The sequence below is a fragment of the Chiloscyllium plagiosum genome, unplaced genomic scaffold (assembly GCF_037043375.1).
Source record: "Chiloscyllium plagiosum isolate Xiang-an unplaced genomic scaffold, Cpla_swu_hap1 HiC_scaffold_42, whole genome shotgun sequence".
Lineage (NCBI taxonomy): Eukaryota > Metazoa > Chordata > Chondrichthyes > Orectolobiformes > Hemiscylliidae > Chiloscyllium > Chiloscyllium plagiosum.
In genome coordinates this window covers 22,103,536-22,127,901 of record NW_028270180.1, presented here as the reverse complement: position 1 = coordinate 22,127,901, position 24,366 = coordinate 22,103,536, and the positions used below count along the sequence as shown (strand labels likewise).

The 24,366-nt window shown below is 46.8% G+C and overlaps 1 protein-coding gene across 2 annotated transcripts in view; it reads right to left on the bottom strand.

The window, feature by feature from the left end:
• Nucleotides 1-24,366, bottom strand: part of malt3 (MALT paracaspase 3) — a 138,269-nt gene that overhangs the window by 64,430 nt on the left and 49,473 nt on the right. The window contains exons 4-9 of one of the 2 annotated variants that reach the window (XM_087982224.1): nt 15,527-15,662; nt 11,983-12,158; nt 7,971-8,067; nt 5,154-5,201; nt 3,810-3,863; nt 2,224-2,250 (exon numbers count right to left, since the gene is read on the bottom strand). In XM_087982224.1, coding sequence (XP_087838350.1) covers nt 2,224-2,250; nt 3,810-3,863; nt 5,154-5,201; nt 7,971-8,067; nt 11,983-12,158; nt 15,527-15,662 — 538 coding nt within the window. The remainder of the gene's footprint in view (nt 1-2,223; nt 2,251-3,809; nt 3,864-5,153; nt 5,202-7,970; nt 8,068-11,982; nt 12,159-15,526; nt 15,663-24,366) is intronic. The other variant, XM_087982223.1, reaches the window with a different exon arrangement.

Genomic DNA, 24,366 nt, shown 5'->3' with positions numbered 1-24,366 from the left:
CCAGCCCCGCCCTCACCAACACCGCACCAACCTCGCCCCCACTAACACAGCCCCAGCCCCACCCCACCCCAACCCCCACCAACTCCGCCCCACCACCTCCCCAGCCCCACCCACACCGCCCCAGCCCCGCCCCCACCACCTCCCCAGCACCACCCTACCAACACAGCCCCACCCCGCCCCCACCAACACCGCCACAGCCCCACCCTGTCCCCACCAACACCGCCCCAGCCCCATCCCCACCAACACCTCCCCAGCCCCACCACGCCCCCACCACCACCTCCCCAGCCCCACCACGCCCCCACCACGCCCCCACCAACACCGCCACAGCCCCACCCTGTCCCCACCAACACCGCCCCAGCCCCATCCCCACCAACACCGCCCCAGCCCCACCACGCCCCCACCAACACCGCCCCAGCCCCACCACGCCCCCACCACCACCTGCCCAGCCCCACCCCGCCCCCACCAACACCGCCCCAGCCCCACCCCGCCCTCACCAACACCGCCCCAGCCCCATCCCCACCAACACCACCCCAGCCCCACCACGCCCCCACCACCACCTCCCCAGCCCCACCCCCACCAACACCGCCCCAGCCCCGCTCCCACCACCTCCCCAGCACCACCCCACCAACACAGCCCCACCACGCCCCCACCAACACCGCCCCAGCCCCATCCCCACCAACACTGCCCCAGCCCGCCCCCAGGACAAAGTCCCATCAACAGTTCATTGCTGTGCCACGTTTGCTCCCAGACAAGGGGGGGGATTAGATCAATGGGCTTCTCTATTAGAGTCATAGAGATGTAAAGCACAAAAACAGGTCCAACTCGTCCATGCCGACCAGATATCCCAATCTATTTTAGTCCCATCTGCCAGCACTTGGCCCATATCCCTCTAAACCCTTCCGACTCATATACCCATCCTGATGCCTTTTAAGTGTTGTTATTATACCAGCCTCCATCACTTCCTCTGGCAGCTCATTCCACACACGTACCACCCTCCAGTGAAAATGTTGCCCTTAGATCTCTTCTATATCTTTCCCGTCTCACCCTAAACCTATGCCCTCTAGTTCTGGACTCCCCCACCCCAGGGAAAAGACTTTGTCTATTTATCCTATCTATACCCCTCATGATTTTATAAACCTCTATAAAGTCACCCCTCAGCCTCCGACGCTCCAAGGAAAACAGCCCCAGCCTATTCAACCTCTCCCTGTAGCTCAGATCCTCCACTATTGCTGAAGGATCGTGTTACTGATTTCTTTTTGCCCGGCACCCATCAGGACAAGTACAAGAATGCCAAAATTCAAACAATTATACTGTAGGAGAAAGGGGTGTTGATTGGTTGGCAAGCTGACTCTGATTGGCCAAAGCATTACCATTGAGAAAGCTATCGATTCCTCAAGCTCTGGCAACATGTCTCTCTTCTCAGGAACAGTCAAGGTCTGTATCACTGAACATACCCTTCTTGTAAATCCATTAAATTACAAGAACAGGGAACGTAACGGGGGATAAAGGAAGAAAGGGGTGAGGCTCCAGAATGAACAAAAGCATGATGTGCTGGAGAAACTCAGCAGGTCTGGCAGCAACTGGCAGCTTCTTCCTGCTGAATATTAGATTACTTACAGATTAGATTACTTACAGTGTGGAAACAGGCCCTTCGGCCCAACAAATCCACACCGCCCCGCCGAAGCGTAACCCACCCATACCCCCTACATTTACCCCTTACCTAACACTAGGGGCAATTTAGCATGGCCAATTCACCTGACCTGCACATCTTTGGACTGTGGGAGGAAACCAGAGCACCCGGAGGAAACCCACGCAGACACGGGGAGAACGTGCAAACTCCACACAGTCAGTCGCCTGAGGCGGGAATTGAACCCAGGTCTCTGGAGCTGTGAGGCAGCAGTGCTAACCACTGTGCCACCGTGCCACCCTAAATATGTTCAGCAATTCCTATCTCTGTTTCAGATCTCCATCATCCAAAGTTTTTGCTTTCTTGAGGCTCAGATGCACCACAAAGTCCCGTAAAGATCTACTTGGCCAAATACTCGATAGTGGGTAACTGAGACAGCTTACAAAACACATACTTGAATGTCTGCGACATGATTTCTTGTTTGAGTTATAGTGGCTGCTGATAGAAATGTCACATCCTGATCCATTTTATGTGGATTTGATACATTGGAAAACCCAAAAGTCACCTGCAATTAACTAAAGCTAGTGTTGACATACCACACAGTCTCACTTCTTGAGGTGCATCTGAAAGGGAAAAAAACGATGGAGAACGTGTAAGAGCAAAATGAAAGATCATGTCCTTTGTTTTTAATAAAACATAAGGACCGTTGAGAGTACATTCATAGAATCCCAGTTCAGCCGTTCAGTCCATTGACTCTGTAACAACTATCCCACCCAGACCTGCTCCCCCTACCCTATCCCTGTCACCCCACATTTCCCATGGATAATCCACCTAGCCTGCACACCCCTGAACACTATGGGCAATTTAGCATGGCCAATCCACCTAACCGGCACATGTTTGGACTGTGGGAGGAAACCGGAGCACCCAGAGCAAACCCACACAGACATGGGGAAAATATGCAAACTCCACACAGACACTCGTCTGAGTGCTGGAATTGAACCCAGGTCCCTGGCGCTGTGAGGCATCAGTGCTAACCACTGAGCCACCGTGCTGCTCATGCCAAAGGTAAAAGTTTGGTTATCATTTCACTGAACGGCACAGCAGACTTCAGTCCTTTTCCTGCCCATACTTCCGACATTCTTCAACCCCTTTCTGGGAAGCAAGGATACTGGCTGACCTCAAAGTCGAGAGTGTGGTGCTGGAAAAGCACAGCAGACTAGGCAGCATCCGAGAAGCAGGAGACACGACCGTTTCAGGCATAAGCTCTTCATCAGGATGCCCAAAACGTCGACTCTCCTGCTCCTCGGATGCTGCCTGACCTGCTGTGCTTTTCCAGCACCACACTCTCGACTCTGAGCTCCAGCATCTGCAGTCCTCACTGTCTCCTGGCTGGCCTCAACGTCAACACAACATACATCGAATAGGATAGCAACTATTTCTGGAGTTACAGTCCATTGTGAGTAACATGGATGGAAGAAATAATGACCTTCCAAACCCATGATCACTATCATCTAGGAGGACAAGGGCCTCAAATCCATGGGAACACCATCACCTCCAAATTCCTCTTCAAGGCACTCATCATCCCAAGTTGGCAATATAATCACCATTCCTTCAGTCACACTGAGTCAAAATCCTGGAATCCCCTCATTAATGGAGCTATCCCTACTTCACACAGATGAGCAGTTCAATAAGGCAGCTCATCACCAACTACTCAAGAGTAACTAGGGATGGGTAATAAGTGCTGGTCCAACCAGCGACACCCACAGCCCTAAATGGATGTAAAAATACAGAAAGTCTGACACCAGAACGATACTGATTTGTCAGTCACTTTTGGAGGGAAGGTTTGGGTTTACAGAGTGAATTGGACACTCAATTTGAATATATAATACCCAGGGGAGAGTTCAGATATTATCACACTTGCTAAATTTTGCGTGTACAATGAAGCAGTGGAGAAGGTTGTCTTTTCAATCATAAATGGATCAACGCTTAATAAATTTAAATAACGCACTTTCATAATGAATGGATAGGCCTTTAGGCAGGGGGTTTGTATCTGGAAATTGCTCTTTGCAGTTCAGGGGTTGGGCGTTTTCTCTACTGCTCCTGACAGGTTTTAGAAGGAGCAGTTTCTTGCTTCACTCTCACACAAACAAGCTCACGGTGTTCCGAGCACTCTCAGGCCTACCTGGCTTCCGGCAGATGGACGGCAACGTTGCTGTTACTTTCCTTTCTCCAGAGCCTGGAAATCAATCACAACTCGTTATTTTGTTGGTGATAAGGTAGTAGAACCAGCCCGGACCTTTAACCAAACCTTGGCAAAATACCACCCCCTCCACAGTGAGCCTGCAAGATCCTCAGCATGTTGAAAATTATGGGCAATTGAGTTGCAGAATTTAGGATAATATCAAAGGGGACAATGAGATACATTCATAGAGAGACACAGCATGGGAACAGGCCCTTCGGTCCATTTCGCCCATACGGACCAAGTTTCCCAAACTAAACTAGTCCCATTTGTCTGCGGTTGGCCCAACCTTTCCTATTCATGTCCCTCTCCAAATGTCTTTTAAAAGTTGTAACTGTACCTGCATCTACCACCTCCTCTGGCATACACCAACCACTCTCTGGGCCTGTTTTAAACCTTTCTGCTCTCACCTTAATAATATGTCCCGTAGATTTGAACTCCGCCCACCCTAGGGAAAAGACTCTTGCTATTCAGCCTGTCTGGACCCCTCGTGATTTTATAAACCTCTCTAAGTTCACCCCTCAGCCTCCTACACTCCAGTGAAGAAAGCCTCCGCCTATCCCCTATCCCCATACCTCAACCCCTCCATTCCTGGTACCATCCCGTAAATCTATAACACCGTTCCTTCAGTGTTGCTGGTCAAAATCCTGGGACTCCCACCCTTACATCACTGAGGATCAACCTACACCCCAGGGCACTGCAGGGGTTCAAGAAGAAAGCTCAAGCCAAGGGCAACTAGGGACGGCCAAGAGATGCTGGCCCAGCCGGTGATACCCTATCCTGTGAACAAATGGATAGTGAATAAAACAAAACTGGAAGTTTCTCCTCTTAAAAATCAGTTGAGGTTTGGGGTTAAATGGAAATTTCAAATCTGTCACTGATTGCTTTGATAGGACCATTAAAGGTTAACAGACCAGGTTGACCAGTCGGATTGACCAGCCATTAGCGAACTGAGATGTGGCGCAGGCTCAAGGGGCTGGGGTCCTTTCCCAGGTACCATTAGATACAATTCCAGTCCAGACTGTGAGGGCGGCAGTATCTTTCAGTGGATGTAAGAATCCTGTGTGAAGCGAGCCTGAAACGTGCCTGTTCCATCCAGACCAAAGCGAAATTAACTCAGCACAAGGGACGAAAGGACTCTTGGGTTTGGCAACGGAACAGATTAGGCAGTCAATGAACTGGACCACACCAGTGGTCTGGTTTCAGATGGAAGTACCCAGACACAGTCTTCAAAACATTACTTTCTGAAAACTTACTGAAAATGCTCAAAGAAAGCATTATTCTTACCTGCCACTCTGAGAGGAGGCAATGATACAGCGATAGGAATGATTTCAACTGTAAGAGAGAAAGAGAAGCAATTTAATTTTTTAAAAAGTTGGAATGACTCACAGCTGTGTCCAGAACAGGAATCTCCGATAACTCATTGGTCACAGGACAGAACTGACCAGGCGACAAGAAGGGTAACCGTTTTGGGTCACACACATCCAAAACAAAGCAGCCATTGGCTCAGTGTCCTATCCACCCCATTCAGCATTCCCTGCCTTCACCCTGCCGCACAGTGTGTACAACAACAAGATGCTACACCTGGATTCCTGTCACAGCACCTTCCAAACCTCCGACCTTACCTCACAGACAGACAAAGGCAGCAAGTGCATAGGAACACCACTAGCGTCTGCACCGAGTTACACAGTATCCCTCACTTGGACTTTTAACACCATCTCTCCATTTTCACTGGGTCTGACGCTAACATCAGCTGTGGGAATCCCTTCAACACATGAACTACATGGGCCAGGGCAGTGAGTCAGTGTGTGCATGTGCGTGAGAGTGAGAGTGAGTGTGCACATGTGAGTGAGTGCAAGAGTGTGAGTGTGAGTGAGATACCCTTCAGTCTTGGGTGTGGTTTAACCTAAAATTGTGACATGAGCTCTGCTTATAACCAGTCTCACCTAAGATTCTGTGCTCCAGCCCACACTGTACAAACTACACCCCCTTGTCTCCTAGATTTTTCTTTCACTGTGGGACGTGGGCAACGCTGGCTGGTCCAGCATTTATTGCCCATCCTAGTTGCCTTTGATCTGCCTTCTTGAACCAATGCTGTCCATGTGCTGTAGATAAACCCACAATATCGCTAGGACTTTGACCCAGTGACAGTGAAGCATGGCGATATATTTCCAAGTCAGGATGGTGAGTGGCCTGGAAAGGAACTTGCAGGGGATGGTATTCCCATTGATCTGCTGCCCTTATCCTTTCAGATGGCAGTGGTCCTGGGGTTGGAAAGTGCTAAGGAGCCTTGGCAAGCTGCTGCAATATTTTTAAGACAGAGGTGGATAAGTTCTGGTTGAACAAGAGAGTGAAAGGTTAGCGAGTTTGGAGAAGATTTGTAGCTCAGGTTAAGGTTCTGGATATAAGCTTGCTCGCTGAGCTGGAAGGTTTATTTTCAGACTTTGGAATGCCATACTTCTAGGAATTCTCGTGTGTGTCTCTGTTTGGCTTGTCCTAGGATGGATGCGTTGTCCCAGTCGAAGTGGTGCATTCCTCATCTCTTTTTGTGGCTAGTTGATGTTCATGTATCCTCATGGCTAGTTTTCTACCTGTTTGTCCAAGGTAGTGTTTGTTACAGTTCTTGCAACATATTTTGCAAATGACGGTTGTTTTGCTTGTTGTCTGGATGTGGTATTTTAAGTTCGTTACCTACTGTTTTAGTGTTTTTGGCATTCCAACTGGAACTCTATCAACAAACACATCAGCTTGGACCCCATTTACCACCCTCAGAGAAAAAACAGGAAATGACATCACCAACCCAAGGAAACCTAAACATATCAATAGAAAATGGGCTACACCACCAGTGCTTCATCCGGAAGCTCACTGAAGATGTTACCTATTAGGGTGCCGAAACGTCTGTAAACGAACCTTCCAGCTCAGCAAGCCAACTTACATCCGGGGGTGAAAGGTCATCAGGAGCAGGCAGGAATGAGGATTTGAGATTTCAAACAGATCGGCCACGATTGCATTGAGTTGCATTTGAAAGGCCAAATGGCCTTCTCCTGACCCAAATTTGTATTAATAAGTGTGGGGATATAAAATTAAAACATCACAAATATCACTTCAGTTCCAACCCTCACTGTCATCCTAGCTTATCGCAGTTATGTCTTTCATTTTAATGTGAACACAATATTTCTCTTGCTCCAAAGTAGGGTCAAGGGAAAATAGGAGCATTATGGAGTTAGCAGGAGATAATCTTATTAAGTGCTGTTGATCAGCTAATGGGAAAAGGCCCAATAGGATGTTAAGGTGGAAACATACCAGGATTGAATTTCAGAAAGCATGGCCTTTGATAACTGATATTTACAGGCATCTCACCAATGTGTGGGTGAATACAATAAGCTGCAGATGCTTTTTTGGGCGAAGCTGCTGAAGAGGTCTTACCAATGCCCTGTACAACCTCCACATGACATTCCAACTCTTATACTCAATGGTCTGAGCAATGAAGGCTAATGTGCTAAACACCTTCCTAACCAACCATCTATCTGGGATACAATCTTCAAAGAACCATGTACTTGAACCTCTAGGTCTATCTGTTCGACAGCAATATATCCAGGGCCTTACCATTAACTCGTGTGAGTCCTGCCCTCGGTTGTTTTACCAAAATGCAACACCCTACATTTATCCAAATTAAACTCTACCTACTATTCTTCAGGCCATTAGCCTAATTGATCACAATCCCTTTGTAATCTTTGATAACATTCTTCACTGTGGACTGTACCACCAACTTGGGCCTCATCCACAAACTCACTAACCATGCTCCTGAAATTATCATCCAAATTCCTCTGGTTAGAATGTCCAGGACAAGGCTAAAATTAGAACCACACTATTCTGGTGACATCAGACAATGCTCCCTCAGCTCAAAGGTAATGGAAAAGGTCCACTTCCTTTGAGAAGGACAAGGGCGGCAGACCGACGGGAACGTCAGGAGAGGGGATTTATTGATAAGGTTAGATGATGCGATGTGGGTCATACTTCGCTTGGAGCAGCGGAATGGCTCGTTTCTGTGCCCCATGGAATTCTGGGTGGGTCTCTGATGCGCAATGCTGTGCCAGTATTTACCTACACTCAGGTCAGCAGCAGAGCTCCAGCACTCTCCTTGGTCATTGCTGACCGCACACAGGTACGTCCCGTAGTGTCTCATCTCGACCGTGGCTATCTAGGCAGAGAGAAAATGAAATGTACCTTCATTAAACAACTTAGTGTGGCCACATTGTGTTTGTGCTACGATACCTTTGAGCAACTTCTTTCTAATAATGAGAAGATGACCCCAAAAATGGCACAGGACATGGTACCGTAGGCCTCACCAGCCACTCAGTTCGAGAGCACTTAGGGACATGCCCACAAATACAAGCCTTGTTACCAACAAATACATCCCATGGAGAAGAAATATAAAAGGAGACCACAACTGAGCAGAACACCTTGGGAAGGGTGTATCGGCCTCGGAAGGCTGGAAGGGTACCTGCACTCCAAGGATTAAACGATAAGGAGACAATATATGAACTCAGAGTTCATGCTGTGGAATGCAGAAGAGCTAAGAAGAGCCAGGAGGAGACATGAGAAGTTGTTGGCGGAGAAGATCAGGGAAAATCCTAAAGCTTTCTATAAGTATATAAGGGATAAAAGAAGGACTGGAGTAAGATTAGGGCCAATCAAGGACAGTCGTGGGAAGGTGTGCGTGGAGTTTGAGGAGATAGGGAAAGCACTAAATGAATATTTGTCGTCAGTATTCACACTGGAAAAAGACAATGTTGTCGAGAAGAATACTGAGAAACAGGCTACGAGCCTCGATCGGATTGAGGTTCACAAGGAGGAGGGGTTAGAAATTCTGGAAAGAGTGAAAATTGGCTAAGTCCCCCGGGTCGGATGGGATTTATCCTAGGATTCTCTGGGAAGCCAGGGTGGAGATTACAGAGCCTTTGGATTTGATATTTATGTCGTCATTGTCTACAGGAATAGTACCAGAAGACTGGAGGATAGCAAATGTTGTTCCCGTGTTCAAACAGGGGATTAGAGACAATCCTGGTAAATTATAGACCAGTGAGCCTTACTTTGGTTGTGGCTAAAGTGTAGGAAAAGGTTATAAGAGATAGGATTTATAATCATCTGGAGAGGAATAAGTTGATTAGGGATAGTTAACACGGGTAGGTCGTGCCTCACAAACCTTATTGAGTTCTTTGGAAAGGTGTCCAAAAAGGTGGATGAGGGTAAAGCAGTTGATGTGGTGTATATAGACTTCAGTAAGGTGTTTGATAAGGTTCCCCATGGTAGGCTATTGCACAAAATACGGAGGCATGGGATTGAGAGTGATTCAGCGGTTTGGATCAGACATTGGCTAGCTGAAAGAAGACAAAGGGTTGTGGTTGATGGGAAATGTTCATCCTGGAGCTCAGTTACTAGTGGTGTACCGCAAGGATCTGTTTTGGGGCCACTGCTGTTTGTTATGTTTATAAATGACCTGAATGAAGGCGTAGAAGGATGGATTAGTAAATTTGCGGATGACACTAAGGTCAGTGGAGTTGTGCATAGTGCCGAAGGGTGTTGTAGGTTACAGAGGGATATAGATAAGCTGCAGAGCTGGGCTGAGAGGTGGCAAATGGAGTTAATGCAGAAAAGTGTGAGGTGATTCATTTTGGAAGGAGTAACAGGAATGCAGAGATCTGGGCGGATGGTTAAGATTCTTGCTAGAGTAGATGAACAGAGAGATCTCAGTATCCATGTATATAGATCTCTCAAAGTTGCCACACAGATTGATAGGGTTGTTAACAAGGCATATGGTGTGTTAGCTTTTATTAACAGAGGGATTGAGTTTCAGAGCCATGAGGTCATGCTGCAGCTGTACAAAACTCTGATGCGACCGCACTTGGAGTATTGTGTACAGTTCTGGTCACTGCATTAAAGGAAGGATGTGGAAGCTTTGGAAAGGTCCAGAGGAGATTTACTAGGATGTTGCCTGGTATGGAGGGAAGGTCTTATGAGGAAAGGCTGAAGGAACTGAGGTTGTTTTGGTTAGACAGAAGTAAGTTGAGAGACGACTTAATTGAGACATATAAGATAATCAGAGAGTTAAATCGGGTGGATAGGGAGAGTCTTTTTCCTCAGATGGTGATGGCTATCACAAGTGGACATAGCTTTAAATTGAGGGGTGATAGATATAGGACAGATGTTAGAGATAGTTTTGTTACTCAGAGTAGTAGGGGCATGGAATGCATTGCCTGGAAGTTGTAGACTCGCCAACTTTATGGGCATTTAAATGATCATTGGATAGACATATGGATGATAATGGAATAGAATAGGTTAGATGGGCTTCAGATTGGTTCCATAGGTCGGCGCAACATCGAGGGCTGAAGGGCCTGTACTGCGCTGGAATGTTCTATTGTTCTATCCAGCAATGGCTTGATGAGAGCATTCACGAATTAAGGGGGAAAGAAAGGCAGACTAGGAACACCCATTTCTTCTGGTTGGGGAGTCTAGAAATGGTTGCTGTAGCCTCAAAATTAACGCAAGACTTCTCAGGAGCAAAGTTGCGAAACAGACGTCCATGCAAAGTAGTGAAATAATTTTTGCATGTGATAGTTTTAATGATCTGTCTAATTACACAAGCATTAGCAGTCTCATCTCAACCTACAAAAGTATTCATTTGAAACGACACGGCTGTACAAATTGGGGTTCTTATCCTAAGGCAGGGTTCTAGGTGAATTGTAGAACAGAATCGAATGACTTTCACTGTGTGGCTGAAAGCTCCACACTTGCCTTCGTTAATCAGAGCATTGAGTATAGGAGTTCAGAGGTCATGTTGTGGTTGTTCAGGACTTTGGTGAGGCCGCTGTTAGAATATTGCTTACAACAGTAAAATAGAAAGGATGTTGTTAAACTAGAGAGGGTGCAGAAAAGATTTACAATGATGTTGCCATGACTGGTGGGGTTGAGCTACAGGGAGAGGCTAAATAGCCTGGGGCTGTTTTCCCTAGAGCGTCAGAGGCTGAGGGATGACCTTATAGAGGTTTATAAAATCACAAGCACATGGCCAAGGTGAATAGCCAAATTTCCGAGAGTGGGGGGAAAACTATCTGGTATAGCTATAAGGGGAGAGGCGAAAGATATAAAAAGGACCTAAGGGGTAACTTTTCCATGCAGAGGGTGGTGTGTGTATGGAATGAGCTGTCAAAAGAAGTGGTGGAGACTGGTACAATTAAAAGCATCTGGATGGGTACATGAATAGGAAGGATTTAGAGGGATATGGGCCAAGTGCTGGCAATTGGGAGCAGCCCAGACTGAGATGTCTGGTCGGTGCAGACAAGTTGGACTGAAGGGTCTATTTCCCATGCTGTATAACTCTAAAGGGTGGCAGAAGGTTAACATTCTCTTCTTTCATTGGCAACAGATGCTAGAAGAATTACACATTTTAAATTTGAGGTTAACCAGCACTTTATGGAAAGGTTTTCAGGGATAGGCTTTTCGAGATATTGGGTGAATGGAGTTACATTGTGGATCAGCCATGATCTCACTGATTGGTCTAACCAGGCTTGAGGGGTCAAATGGCTTTGTGCCTGTGTCTTCCAACACTGAACCATCAGCCAATTCCATACTAGGCAGAAGTGGCTACTGTTTTTGACAAAGGACTTTTGCCCGAAACGTCGATTTCCCTGCTCCTCGGATGCTGCCTGACCTGCTGTGCTTCTCCAGCACCACTCTATCTTGAGCCAATTCCATACCGCCTTTCTGAGTGGGAATTCAGTAATCTGGAGTTCGTTCAACATTTAACAATAGTGCAAAACACGCAAAATCGGATTGTTGCCCATTATGTGTACCTGTCTATTTACAATCATCCACAGTTCAACTTACTGTCCTCATTGAAACAATGTCCCAACATTCACAGGTCGCACAATGTCCAGAACTGTAACAGTGATCAAATTAATCTCACACCCTTCAGCCTCATACACCAATCAAATAATCATTGATCATTACAGCGACAGACAAAACACACACTCAGGCTCCTTGTACAACTGCATTCAGACCAATAGTAATTTGTTCCGTCCACTGATTGTTTGGAGACACAGATCTGTTAACTTACCACCAACTCCCCTTCAGTTTGGTGAGGTAACGGGATGCCATTTTTGTACCACTGGTATTTTGGAGCAGGAATTCCGAAAGCAACACACCTCAAGGACACTCTCTGACCAACTTTGACCCTCAGAGATTCAGGCTGTAGTCCAATCACTGGCTCCCCCTTCCACCTGTGAGGTAACTCTGCGATTAAAGTCAACAAATACTCGTAAGAAAAGCAAAATACCCTGAGTGCAGATTAAACGCGGAGCGTATGGAGTTGCTGCCTGAAGAGTGAATCTGTCCTTTAGTTTCCGAAGAACAATGGAACGACAACGTACTGCAAGATGTAGCGGGAAGAGAAAAGGATTCTGGTACCAGGCTGGAGTACTTAAACAATAGCATCAAGGCAGGACAATCTGAAAAGGAGTTACCCTGAGCTATCTTCACATGGACATATACACGTAAGAAGCAGGAGCAGGAGTTGGAATATTGTGTGCATTACTGGTCTCCCTCCGACAGGAAGGATGTTGTGAAACCTGAAGAGGGTCAGAAAAGATTTACAAGGATATTGCTGGGGTTAGAAGGTTTGAGCTACAGGGAGACACTGAATGGGCTGGGGCTGTTTTCCCTGGAAGGTCGTAGGCTGAGGGGTGATCTAATAGAGGATTATAAAATCATGATGTCAATGGATAGGATAAATAGACGAAGTCTTTTCCTTGGGGTGGGGGAGTCCAGAATGAGAGGACATAGGTCTAGGGTGAAAGGGGAAAATTTTGACAGAGACCTGAGGGGCATGCCCTCTAGTTCTGGACTCCCCAACCCCAAGGAAAAGACTTTGTCTATTTAGGAGAAAGTGAGGTCTGCAGATGCTGGAGAGCAGAGCTGAAAATGTGTTGCTGGAAAAGCGCAGCAGGTCAGGCAGCATCCAGGGAACAGGAGAATCGATGTTTCGGGCATAAGCCCTTCTTCAGGAATGAGGAAAGTTTGTCCAGCAGGCTAAGATAAACGGCAGGGAGGAGGGACTTGGGGGAGGGGCGTCAGAAATGCGATAGTTGGAAAGAGGTCAAGGTGAGGGTGATAGGTCAGACTGGGGTGGGGGCGGAGAGGTCAGGAAGAAGATTGCAGGTTAGGAAGGCGGTGCTGAGTTCGATGGATTTGACTGAGACAAGGTGGGGGGAGGGGAAATGAGGAAACTGGTGAAATCCGAGTTCATCCCTTGTGGTTGGAGGGTTCCTAGGCAGAAGATGAGGCGCTCTTCCTCCAACCATCGTGTTGTTGTGGTCTGGCGATGGAGGAGTCCAAAGACCTGCATATCCTTGGTGGAGTGGGAGGGGGAGTTGAAGTGTTAAGCCACAGGGTGGTTGGGTTGGTTGGTCCGGGTGTCCCAGAGGTGTTCTCTGAAACGCTCCGCAAGTAGGCGGCCTGTCTCCCCAATATAGAGGAGGCCACATCGGGTGCAGAGGATGCAATAGATGATGTGTGTGGAGGTGCAGGTGAATCTGTGGCGGATATGGAAGTTTCCTTTGGGGCCTTGGAGGGAGGTGAGGTGGGAGGTGTGGGCGCAAGTCTTGCACCTCCTGCGGTTGCAGGGGAAGGTGCCGGGAGTGGAGGTTGGGTTGGTGGGGGGTGTGGATCTGGCGAGGGAGTCATGGAGGGAGTGGTCTTTACGGAATGCTGATGGGGAGGAGAGGGAAATATATCCTTGGTGGTGGGGTCCGTTTGGAGGTGGCGGAAATGACGGCGGATGATGCGCTGAACATGGAGATTGGTGGGGTGGTAGGTGAGGACCAGTTAGGTTCTGTCCTGGTGGCGGTTGGAGGGGTGGGGCTCAAGGGCGGAGGAGCGGGAAGTGGAAGAGATGCGGTGGAGGGCATCGTCGACCACGTTGGGGGGGAAATTGCGGTCCTTGAAGAAGGAGGCCATCTGGGTTGTACATTTTTGGAACTGGTCCTCCTGGGAGCAGATGCGGCGGAGACAAAGGAATTGGGAGAATGGGATGGCGTTTTTACAGGGGGCAGGGTGGGAGGAGGTGTAGTCCAGGTAGCTGTGGGAGTCGGTCGGTTTGTAGTAGATGTCCGTGTTGATTCGGTCGCCTGAGATAGAAATAGAAAGGTCGAGGAAGGGGAGGGAGGAATCTGAGACTGTCCAGGTGAATTTGAGGTCAGGGTGGAAGGTGTTGGTGAAGTGGATGAACTGTTCAACCTCCTCGTAGGAGCACGAGGCGGCGCCGATACAGTCATCGATGTAGCGGAGGAAAAGGTGGGGGTTGGGGCCAGTGTAGTTGCGGAAGATGGACTGTTCCACATATCCTACAAAGAGGCAGGCATAGCTGGGGCCCATGCGGGTGCCCCAAAGTTTCCTCATTCCTGAAGAAGGGCTTATGCCTGAAACGTCGATTCTCCTGTTCCCTGGATGCTGCCTGACCTGCTGCGCTTTTCCAGCAACACATTTTCAACTTTGTCTATTTACCCGATCCATACCCCTCATGATTTTATAAACCTCTGTAAGGTCACCCCTCAGTCTCTGACGCTCCAGGGAAAACAGCCCCAGCCTGTTCAGCCTCTCCCTATAGCTCAAATCCTCCAACCCTGGCAACATCCTTGGAAATCTTTTCTGAAACCCCTTTTAAGTTTCACAAGGAAGGAGACAGGAAGGAGACCAGAATTGCACGCAATATTCCAAAAGCGGCCTAACCTTTTCCTGAATTTAAACAATAAAAATCTTTTGATGAAGTGCCCAATGATAGATGAATAAAGAAGATCAGAGAGTAGGGAATGAGAGGTAGGAGAATGCAGAGGGAGTTTCAGAACAGACAGCCGATACTGGGAAAGTGTTGTCTCGCCAAAGTCAGAACTGGCACTCCAGCTGATCAACCAAATTGACTGTGGCATCACTAGGGCTGTTGTGGTGCAGGGTGGTAGTGTCCCTACCTCTTAGCTTGGTTCAAATCCCACCCGCTCCAGAGATATGCAATAACATCTCTGAACTGGTTGATCAGAAAATATCTATGAGGTGGAGATGCCAGTGTTGGACTGGGGAGGACAAATTCAAAGGTCACACAGTTCAACGGGTTTATTTGAAATCACAAGCTTTCAGAGCGCTGCTCCTTCATCAGGCAAAAAAAAAAATCCTGACTGTGGAATAAAAAACGCTATTTCCGCACTGGTAGGTGATTCTAACATTTGGAGTGAGATGCACAGGGGGTGGGAACAGTATCGATAGTCAACACAACAGGATGGAAACAAATTACAGGAAGACATTAACAGACTGGAAGTGGGTTTGGCAAATGAGTTTAAACATTGATAAAGCACAGTTAATATTCGAGGTGAGGGAAATAGGGGGATTGCCCCCTATCTCAGGGGATAATTCAAAAGTAAAGGCTATCCTTTAACTGCAAAAATGATATCTCAAGCTAGCTTAAAGGTGATTGTTTTCCTGCTAAAATAAGCAAAGATTGGCTTTCTGAACTAACTCGAAAATATAGAGTTTTGAGAGACAAGAGCAGCTACAAAACCAATGCAGCCAGCAATGTCCCCATGACAACCGCTGATAAACAAAGGAAGCATTACCGGATTTGATAAAATGAACTTTGATCTTCGCCCAGTCGCTGAATACACATTCGTTCTGCTGATCGTGCACTCGGCACACGTAGACCGCACTCCTTTTCTCATTAACGGGCAGTACCGACTGAACAGCTCCAGCAATCTGTAACCAACGAGAAAACCAGGCTTAAACAGAGGTCCTTCTCAGACTGACTCCCAATACCATCAACATACTGAGGTGAGGAGGAATCTCTTCACCCAGGGAGTGGTGAACCTGTGAAGTCACTCCCACAGAAAGCGGTTGAGGTCAAAGCATTGAATGTTTTCACAAACGAGTTGAGTCCTTACAGCAAACGACAAGAGTCCTTACAGCAAAAGTAATCAAAAGGCAGGGGGAGAAAGCGGGGACAGGGGACGGTGTTGGATGATCAGCAATGAACACATCGAAAGATGGAACAGGCTCAAAGGGCCGAATGGCCTACTCCAGTTTCGATTGGAGGTAAAGGTAGTGGCAATGACACTGGCCTTGTAATCCAGAACTCTAACGTAATGTTCTTGGGTTTTGAGTTCAAATCCCAACATGGCAGATGGGGAAATTTGAATTCGATAAACATCTGGAGTAAATCTCTGTTCCAATACTGACCATGTAAACAATGTCAACTGTTGTAAAAAAACCCCCTTCCGGTTCTCACTGATATCCTTTCGAGAAGGAAATCTGTCATGTTTAGCTGGTCTGGCCCATTCCAGAACCACAGCAGTGTGGGTGACTCCTAACGGCACTGTGAGGCAATTAGGAATGGGCAATAAATGCTGTTCTAGTCAGCGTCACTCTCATTCCGTGAATGAGTTTTAAAAATTGATGTACACAAGAGCCTTTTAATGGACCAGGAGAATGGGCCAGACTCCAAGGGTTGCTGAGGTGTATTGAGCAGAGTAGTTGGGATGTCATGTTATGGCCGTACAGGACATTGGTGAGGCCACTTTTAGAATGCTGTGCCCAATTCTGGTCTCCCTGCTACAGGAAAGATGTTGTTAAACTTGAAATGCAGAAAAGATTTACAAGGATGTTGCCAGGATTGGAGGATTTGAGCTATAGGGAAAGGTTGAATAGGCTGGAACTGTTTTGCCTGCAGCGTCGGAGGCTGAGGGGTGACCTTATAGAGGTTTACTAAATTATGAGGGGTATGAGTCACCGTGTTGCCACTCATACGCACAGACAGAGATTAAGAAAGAGAGACATATTCACTCTGAAAGAGACAGAGCGGGAGAGAGAGAGAAAACGAAAGATGGTGGGGCAGAGAGATTGAGAGAGAGAAAGAGGAGGGGTGGGGGGACAGAGAGAAAGAAATCAAGAAAAATCAACAGAGCAAGCGAGAATGAGAGTGTGAGAGACAGACAGCATGACGACTAGACATCTCAAAGCACTCTACGGCCAATCAATTACTATAGAAGTGCAGTCATTGTTGTAATGTGGAAACCATTGGCTGGAATGGACTATTCAGTCATTTAACAATGGTGGATGGATGGGTGAACAGATAGGCAGCTGGGACCAATGTTTGGGATTCCCATCCAATCTCAGTGACCAGTCCCACCTCCGGTGGGTGCAGGGAGTGAGAGCACAGTCTGCATCCCGGCTCCGATAGCTCCATTTGGCATCCCGTAGATCCAAAGACCCTCCAGTCTCTGTGTGGGTGGGGCCAGCTCTGCCAGCTCCTCTGCCTCACTGCTCGTCAAAGGGGTCGTGAACCATTCTGGAACCTTCCAAAAGGTACATTCAGAAGGTCTCACCCGTACCCCTAAGACCTTTCCATGCCACTGAAAAAGAACTGGGGTAGGCGATGGCCTAGAGGTATTATCACTCAACTGTTAATCCAGAAAGCCTGGGGACCTGGGTTCAAATCCTGCCATGGCAGATGTGGGAACTGGAATTCAATAAGAATTTAATGATGACCAAGAATCCATTCTTGAAAAGAACAATCTGCTTCAGTAATGTCCTTTAGGGAAGGAAACTGCCATCCTTACCCAGTCTGACCTACATGTGACTCCATCAATGTGGTTGATTCTTAACTGCTTTCTGGGCAATTAGGGATGGGCAATAAATGCTGGCCTCAGTAGCAACACCCACATTCTGTGAATGAATTTTAAAAACTCCCTCATTTAACTCTGTGCAAACTCATGGCTCCTTAAGGGTCCCATGATCATTCCTGCCCATCCACCCAGTTTACATCATGGGCAGAACCAATGAGACCCACCGTGACAATGGCATGTACCAAATCGCCCCTCCTCAGACACTCAGACAGCACACTGTACTGGTTCGTTTGAGTGAAACTTGAGATGATCCAGGCTTCATGTCAACGAGACTGACCCTTGACCTCAGAGTTAAAAACAAATCAGTGACTCGTTACAGGCTTTATAATACTTGCCTCTTGTTTTCAATGCAGTAATCAGAAAAAGAAACTTAGAATGGCTGAAAACCCCCTTTCAGTGATAATAGGTTTCTGTTAATATTCAGTTCCTTGTGTGAATCAGACAGATACAGAACTGTGAGTCATACTGCACTTAAATTAGATTGAGGTTGAAATCCACAAAGAATCTGTTCTACCTTCACCAGTCTGAGGTCCGGGAGGTGAGCGATTCCCCCTAGCCATCAATTAATGCGGAAAAATCTAACTTATTCATGCATTCGGTGAAGGGTTTTAGATTACACACAGAGGCACAATTGCATTGTGAAACGACGTGAGTAGCGTCAGCACAATCATTGCTCAAAGGGTTGAATATTCCCATCAGGACAAGATTTGGGATTATGGTTTCCCACTACAGTCACTTTATAAGACATCTGTGTTATCATTGAACACTGATATTGTTACTTGGAATCATGGTGCAGCCCTGTGCAATTGCACAGATCCTTGGTGAGTCTACACCTGGGATACTGAGTGTAATTTTAGTCTCTCTATTGAAGGAAAGATGTTCTGGTGACGGAGAGAGTGGGAAGGTTTATCAGATTGAATTGAATTGAATTGAATTTATTGTCCTGTGTACCGAGGGACAGTGAAAAGGCTTTGTCTTGCGAGCAATACAGGCAGATCACAGAGTTAGGGAGCATAAATAAGTAAATAATAGGTAAACAGCAGCAAAAACAAAAACACAGGTACAGGCGAATGGTGAGAGTTTGAGAGTCCATTCAGTATTCTAACAGTTTCAAAACCAGCTGGAACAGCAGGACTCACGTATGAAGGGAGACTGGAATGGTTAGCACTACGTTCACTAAATGAGGGGATCTCACAGAAACCTATATGCAATATCCCAACAGGACTAGACAGGGTAAACACAGGAAGAATGTCCTTGATGACCAGGAAGTCCAGTACCGGGGATCACAGTCTAAGGATGTGAGGCAGGCTAGTTAGAACTGAGAGAGAAGATATGTCTTCACCCAAAGATTAGTGAGCCTGTGGAATTCTCTGATTGAGGAATTTTAAAGGGGCGGCACGGTGGCTCAGTGGTTAGCATTGCTGCCTCACAGCGCCAGGGACCTGGGTTCAATTCCCACCTCAGGGGACTGACTGTGTGGAGTTTGCATGTTCCCACTGTGACTGCGTGGGTTTCCTCCGGGTGCTCCGGTTTCCTCCCACAGTCCAAAAGATGTGCAGGTCAGGTGAATTGGCCACGCTAAATTGCCCGTAGTGTTAGGTGGATTAGTGTTAGGGGTAAATATAGGGGGGGGTGGACTTGTTGGGCCGAAGGGCCTGTTTCCACACTGTGGCTAATCTAAAAAACAGTGGAGGTCAAAACATTGAATATTTTCAAGAAGCCTTGCCTTCCAAATAAACCTGTTGGACAATAACCAGGTGTTGTGTGGTTTTTAACGTTTTCAAGAAGGAGTTAGATTTCACTGATAGGGTTAATCAAAGGGTAGTGGGGGAGAAAGCAGGGACAGTGTACTTCATTGGCTATCATATTGAATGGCATGGCAGGCTTGAAGGGCTGAATGGCCTATTCCTGCTTCTATTTTCTACGTTTTTACTCTAATTGTTATGATTTAAATCAGGTGTCAGAACCCAAAGTCAGGTAACAAACTCTGAGTCAGGAAGGGCTGCCTTGTATTACAGTACTCTGAAGGTTCTCACTGAGGGGGTCAGGACAATTTTCAGGCCCTGAGTGGGAGAACATTTGGGAAGCACTGATTAAAACAGTACGTGATTTTGCCTGCATGGGGTATTGCTGAGGTTCAACTTAAAGGGAACAATCCTGCATTGGTATAGTAGCTTTCACATTCTCAGAAAGTCCCAATCCTTCACAGTCCCAACAGGATGTTTTGAAGTGCGGTCAGAATTGTGATAGAGCTGAAAATGTGTTGCTGGAAAAGCGCAGCAGGTCAGGCAGCATCCAAGGAGCAGGAGAATCGACGTTTCGGGCATGAGCCCTTCTTCAGGAAGGGCTCATGCCCGAAACGTCCATTCTCCTGCTCTTTGGATGCTGCCTGACCTGCTGCGCTTTTCCAGCAACACATTTTCAGCTCTGATCTCCAGCATCTGCAGTCCTCACTTTCTCCTCAAAGAATTGTGATACATTCATACTACATGGAAACAGACCCTTCGGTCCAACAAAATCCATATCAACCAGAATCCCAAAGTAAACTAGCCCCACCTGTCTATGCCTGGCCCATACCGCTCCATTTCCTATTCACGTACTTACCCAAATGTCTGATAAACGTTCCAACTGTACCCGCACCCACCATTTCCACTCAAAGTTCATTCCACACATGAACCACCCTCTATGTCAAAGAAGTGCCAGTCATGTCTTCTTTAAATCTTTCTCCTCTCATCTTAAAAATATAGCCCGTAATAATGAACTCCCCCACCCTACAGTCATCGAGTCCTACAGCATGGAGACAGGCCCTTTGGCCCTAACTGGTCTGTGCTGACCAAAATGTCCATCCACACTAACCCCATTTCCCTGCACTTGGCCCATATCCTTCTAATCGTTTCCTATTCATATATTTGTCCAAATGCCTTTTAAATGTTGTTAATGGACCCACCTCAACCACTTCCCTTGACTGCTTATTCCATTTGTGTACCACCCTCTGTGTAAAAAACGTTGCCCCTCAGGTTCCATTTTATTCTTTCCCCTCTAATCTTAAACTGGTGCCCTCTCGCCCTTGATTCCCCAACCCTGGGGAAAAGACTGAGTGCATTCACCCTATCCATGCTCCTTATGATCTTAATCACTTCCATAAGATTCCCCCTCAGTCTCCTATGCTCTAAAGTTCAAAGTCTAGCTTGTCCAACCCTCTCCCTATAACTCAGACCCTTGAGTCTTGACACTATCCTTATAAATTTCATCAGCACTCTTTTCTATTTAATAACATCCTTCCTATAGCAAGGTGACCAAAACTGAACACTATATTCTCAGTGTGGCCTCACCAAAGTCCTGCACAACTGCAATATAACTTCCCAACTTCTAGACTCAGTGCCCTGACTGATGAAGGCCAGTGTGCCAAAAGCCTCCTTCACTGCCATGTCCACCTGTGGCTCCACTTTCAGGGGAACTGTGCTCCTGAACTCCAAGGTCCTTCTGTTCCACTACACTCCTTAAGGCCCTACCATTCACCAAGAAACTCCTACCTTGATTTGACTTCCCAAAATGCAAGACCTCACATTTATCTATATTAAACTCCATTTGCCATTTCTCGGTCCACTCTTCCAGCTGCTCAAGGTCTTGTCACAATTTCTGATAACCTTCCTCACTGTCCATGATGCCGCCTATTTTAGTGTCATCAGCAAATTTATTAATCATGCCTTATACATTCTCATCCAAATCATTGATATAGATAACAAACAGCAATGGGCCGAGCACCAACCCTTGAGGGACTCCAATAGTTACAGGCCTCCAATCCAACCAGCATTCTTCCACTATTACCCTCTGCTTCCTATCATCAAGCCAATTTTGTATCCAATTTGCCAGCTTGCCCTGGATTCCATGTGATCTAACCTTCCAGAGCAGCCTACTATATGGAACCTTATTAGGGCGGCACTGTGGCTCAGTGGTTAGCACTGCTGCCTCACAACACTAGGGTCCCAGGTTCGGTTCCAGCCTCGGGTGACTGTCTGTGTGGTGTTTGCACATTCTCCCCATGTCTGCGTGGGTTTCCTTCGGGTGCTCCAGTTTCCTCAGGTGAGTTGCCCATAGTGTTAGGTGCATTAGTCAGAGGGAAATGAGTCTGGGTGGGTTACTCTTTGGAGGGTTGGTGTGTACTTGTTGGGCTGAAGGGCCTGTTTCCACACTGTAGGGAATCGAATCTAATCTTAAAAAAAGGCCTTACTGAAATCCATATGGACTACATCAACCACCCTGCCCTCATCAACCTTTCTGGTCACTTCATCAAAGAACTCTAATAAATTTCTGAGGCATGATCTCCAATGCACAAAGCTATGCTGACTGCTCATAATCTAACCCTGTCTTTCCGAAGGCATGTATAATCTTATCCCTCAGAATCTTCTCATGTAACTTACCTATCACAGATATTAGACTTACTGGTCTATGCTTCTTAGGGAAAAGACACCTTCCATTCACCTTACCTATACCTCTCATGATTTTATAAACTTCTATAACCCCTCAACCTCCTACGCTCCAGTGAGAAAAGTCCCAGCCTATCCAGCCTCTCCTTGTAACTCGGGGCGGCACAGTGGCTCAGTGGTTAGTATTGGTGCCTCACAGCACCAGGGTCCCAGGTTCAATTCCAACCTCGGGTGACTGTCTGCGTGGCGTTTGCACATTCTCCCCGTGTCCGCATGGGTTTCCTCCCACAGTCCAAAGATGTGCAGGTCAGGGTGAATTGGCCATGCTTCAAATTGTTGATTAGGTGCATTAGTCAGAGGGAAAAGGGGTTTGGGTGGGTTACTCTTCGGAGGGTCGGTGTGGACCTGTTGGGCCGAAGGGCCTGTTTCCACACTGTAGGGAATCTAATCTAAACCCTCCATACCTGGCAACATCCTGGGAAATCTCTTCTGAACCCTCTCCAGTTTAATAATCTTTCCTCTAACAGTTACAGGAAACATATTTGCCAAGTTATTCATAGCAAGTTCTCACAACTGACAGTGACTGAATAATATGTTTCGTGCAACCTTGGTTGAGGGATAAAGGGTTGAACAGGACACCAGTGGAGATCTCCTTCATGACGGTGGGTAGGATAGTTCACCCCCCACTTGACACAGCAATTAATGTCTCATGGGTAACACACAGATATTATTCCAGTTTTTAGACTGGATTATTCAAGCAATGATCTCAACCACAAACCCCATCATAATGAGGCAGTGAGCACTATTGGAAGAACTTGACCTGAACTTGACACAGCCCTCAAAGTTAGCGCTGATCAGAGATACCACAATCTGAGTGAAATCTCAGTGACACCACGATACCCGGTCGACATGGTCAAAGATTACACTGTTACAATCAGGAAGATGATGACAGAGCTTCGCTGAACAAATCGCTAATGGGGTAATAAGGTCACTATCCCCGAATGAGGTTAGCACAGAGTGGTGAGGGTGTGGAACTCACTGTCACAGGAAGTGGTGGAAGCCGTGGTGAGGATAAAATTTACAGCCTCCAACACACCCCGCTACTCCCAGCCTGACCCACATACAGCGAGAGAACTGTGGATGCTGGAAATCAGTAACACAAGCAGAGATTGCTGAAGAAACTCAGCGGGTCTGGCAGTATCTGTGATGAGAAAAACAGAATTAAGGTTTCAAATCCAATGGGTCTTATTCAGAACTCTGGAAGGAATCATACCAGACTCAATAAGTTAACTCTGTCTCTCTCTCTCTCCACAGATGCTTCCAGACCTGCTGAGTTTCTCCATCATTCCCTTTATTTGTTTCAGATTTCCAGCATTCACGCTATGATGCTTTTTGGAGAATGAAACTGGCCTGGTGTCATTAGGCAGCACAGTGGCTCAGTGGTTAGCACTGCTGCCTCACAGTGCCAGGAACCCGGGTTCAATTCCAGCCTCGGGCGACTGTCTGTGTGGAGTTGGCACGTTCTCCCTGTGTCTGCATGCATTTCCTCTGGGTGCTCTGATTTCCTCCCATAGTCCAAAGAAGTGCAGGTTAGGTGAATTGGCTATGCTAAATTGTCCATAAAGTTCAGGGACGTGTATGTTAGGTGCATCAGTCAGGGGTAAATGTAGAGTAATAGGGTAGGGGGATGGGTTTGGGTGGGATACTTTTCAGCGGGTTAAGTGTGGACTTGTTGGGCCGAAGGGCCTGTTTCCAGACTGTAGGGATTATTTGATTCTAACCTGCAACAAACAAAGCAGCATTTATTCTGAGATAAAAATCACACAACACCAGGTTATAGTCCAACAGGTTTAATTAGAAGCACTCGCTTTCGGAGCGCTGCTCCTTCATCAGGTGGTTGTGGGGTATAAGATCATAAGGCACAGAATTTATAGCAAAAGTTTACAGTGTAATGTAACTGAAATTATATATTGAAAAACATCTTGATTGTTTGTTAAGTCTCTTTTCTGTTAGAATGACCGTGTTAGTTTCACTTCTTTCATATGTAAATCACAAAACGTTTTTACAAGTTACATTCTCAGGTTAATTGTAACAATTGGTGTCAGCCCAGATGTTGAAGGTGTTAGCCCCCTGTGTTCTGTTGTCTATGTCATAATGTTTAGACTGATTCTAATCTAAAAAGTGAATTAATAGCGTCTTACATGGATTCATGCAGTTTTTGAGCAAAGCACCATGTAACTCTGCAAGTACAAAATCACCCCACAAACATATATATGTGTGTGTGTCTGAGGTGTGGGGTTGTGAGAGAGAGTGTATATATGTGTGTGAGTGTAAAGTGTCTAAGTACCCATA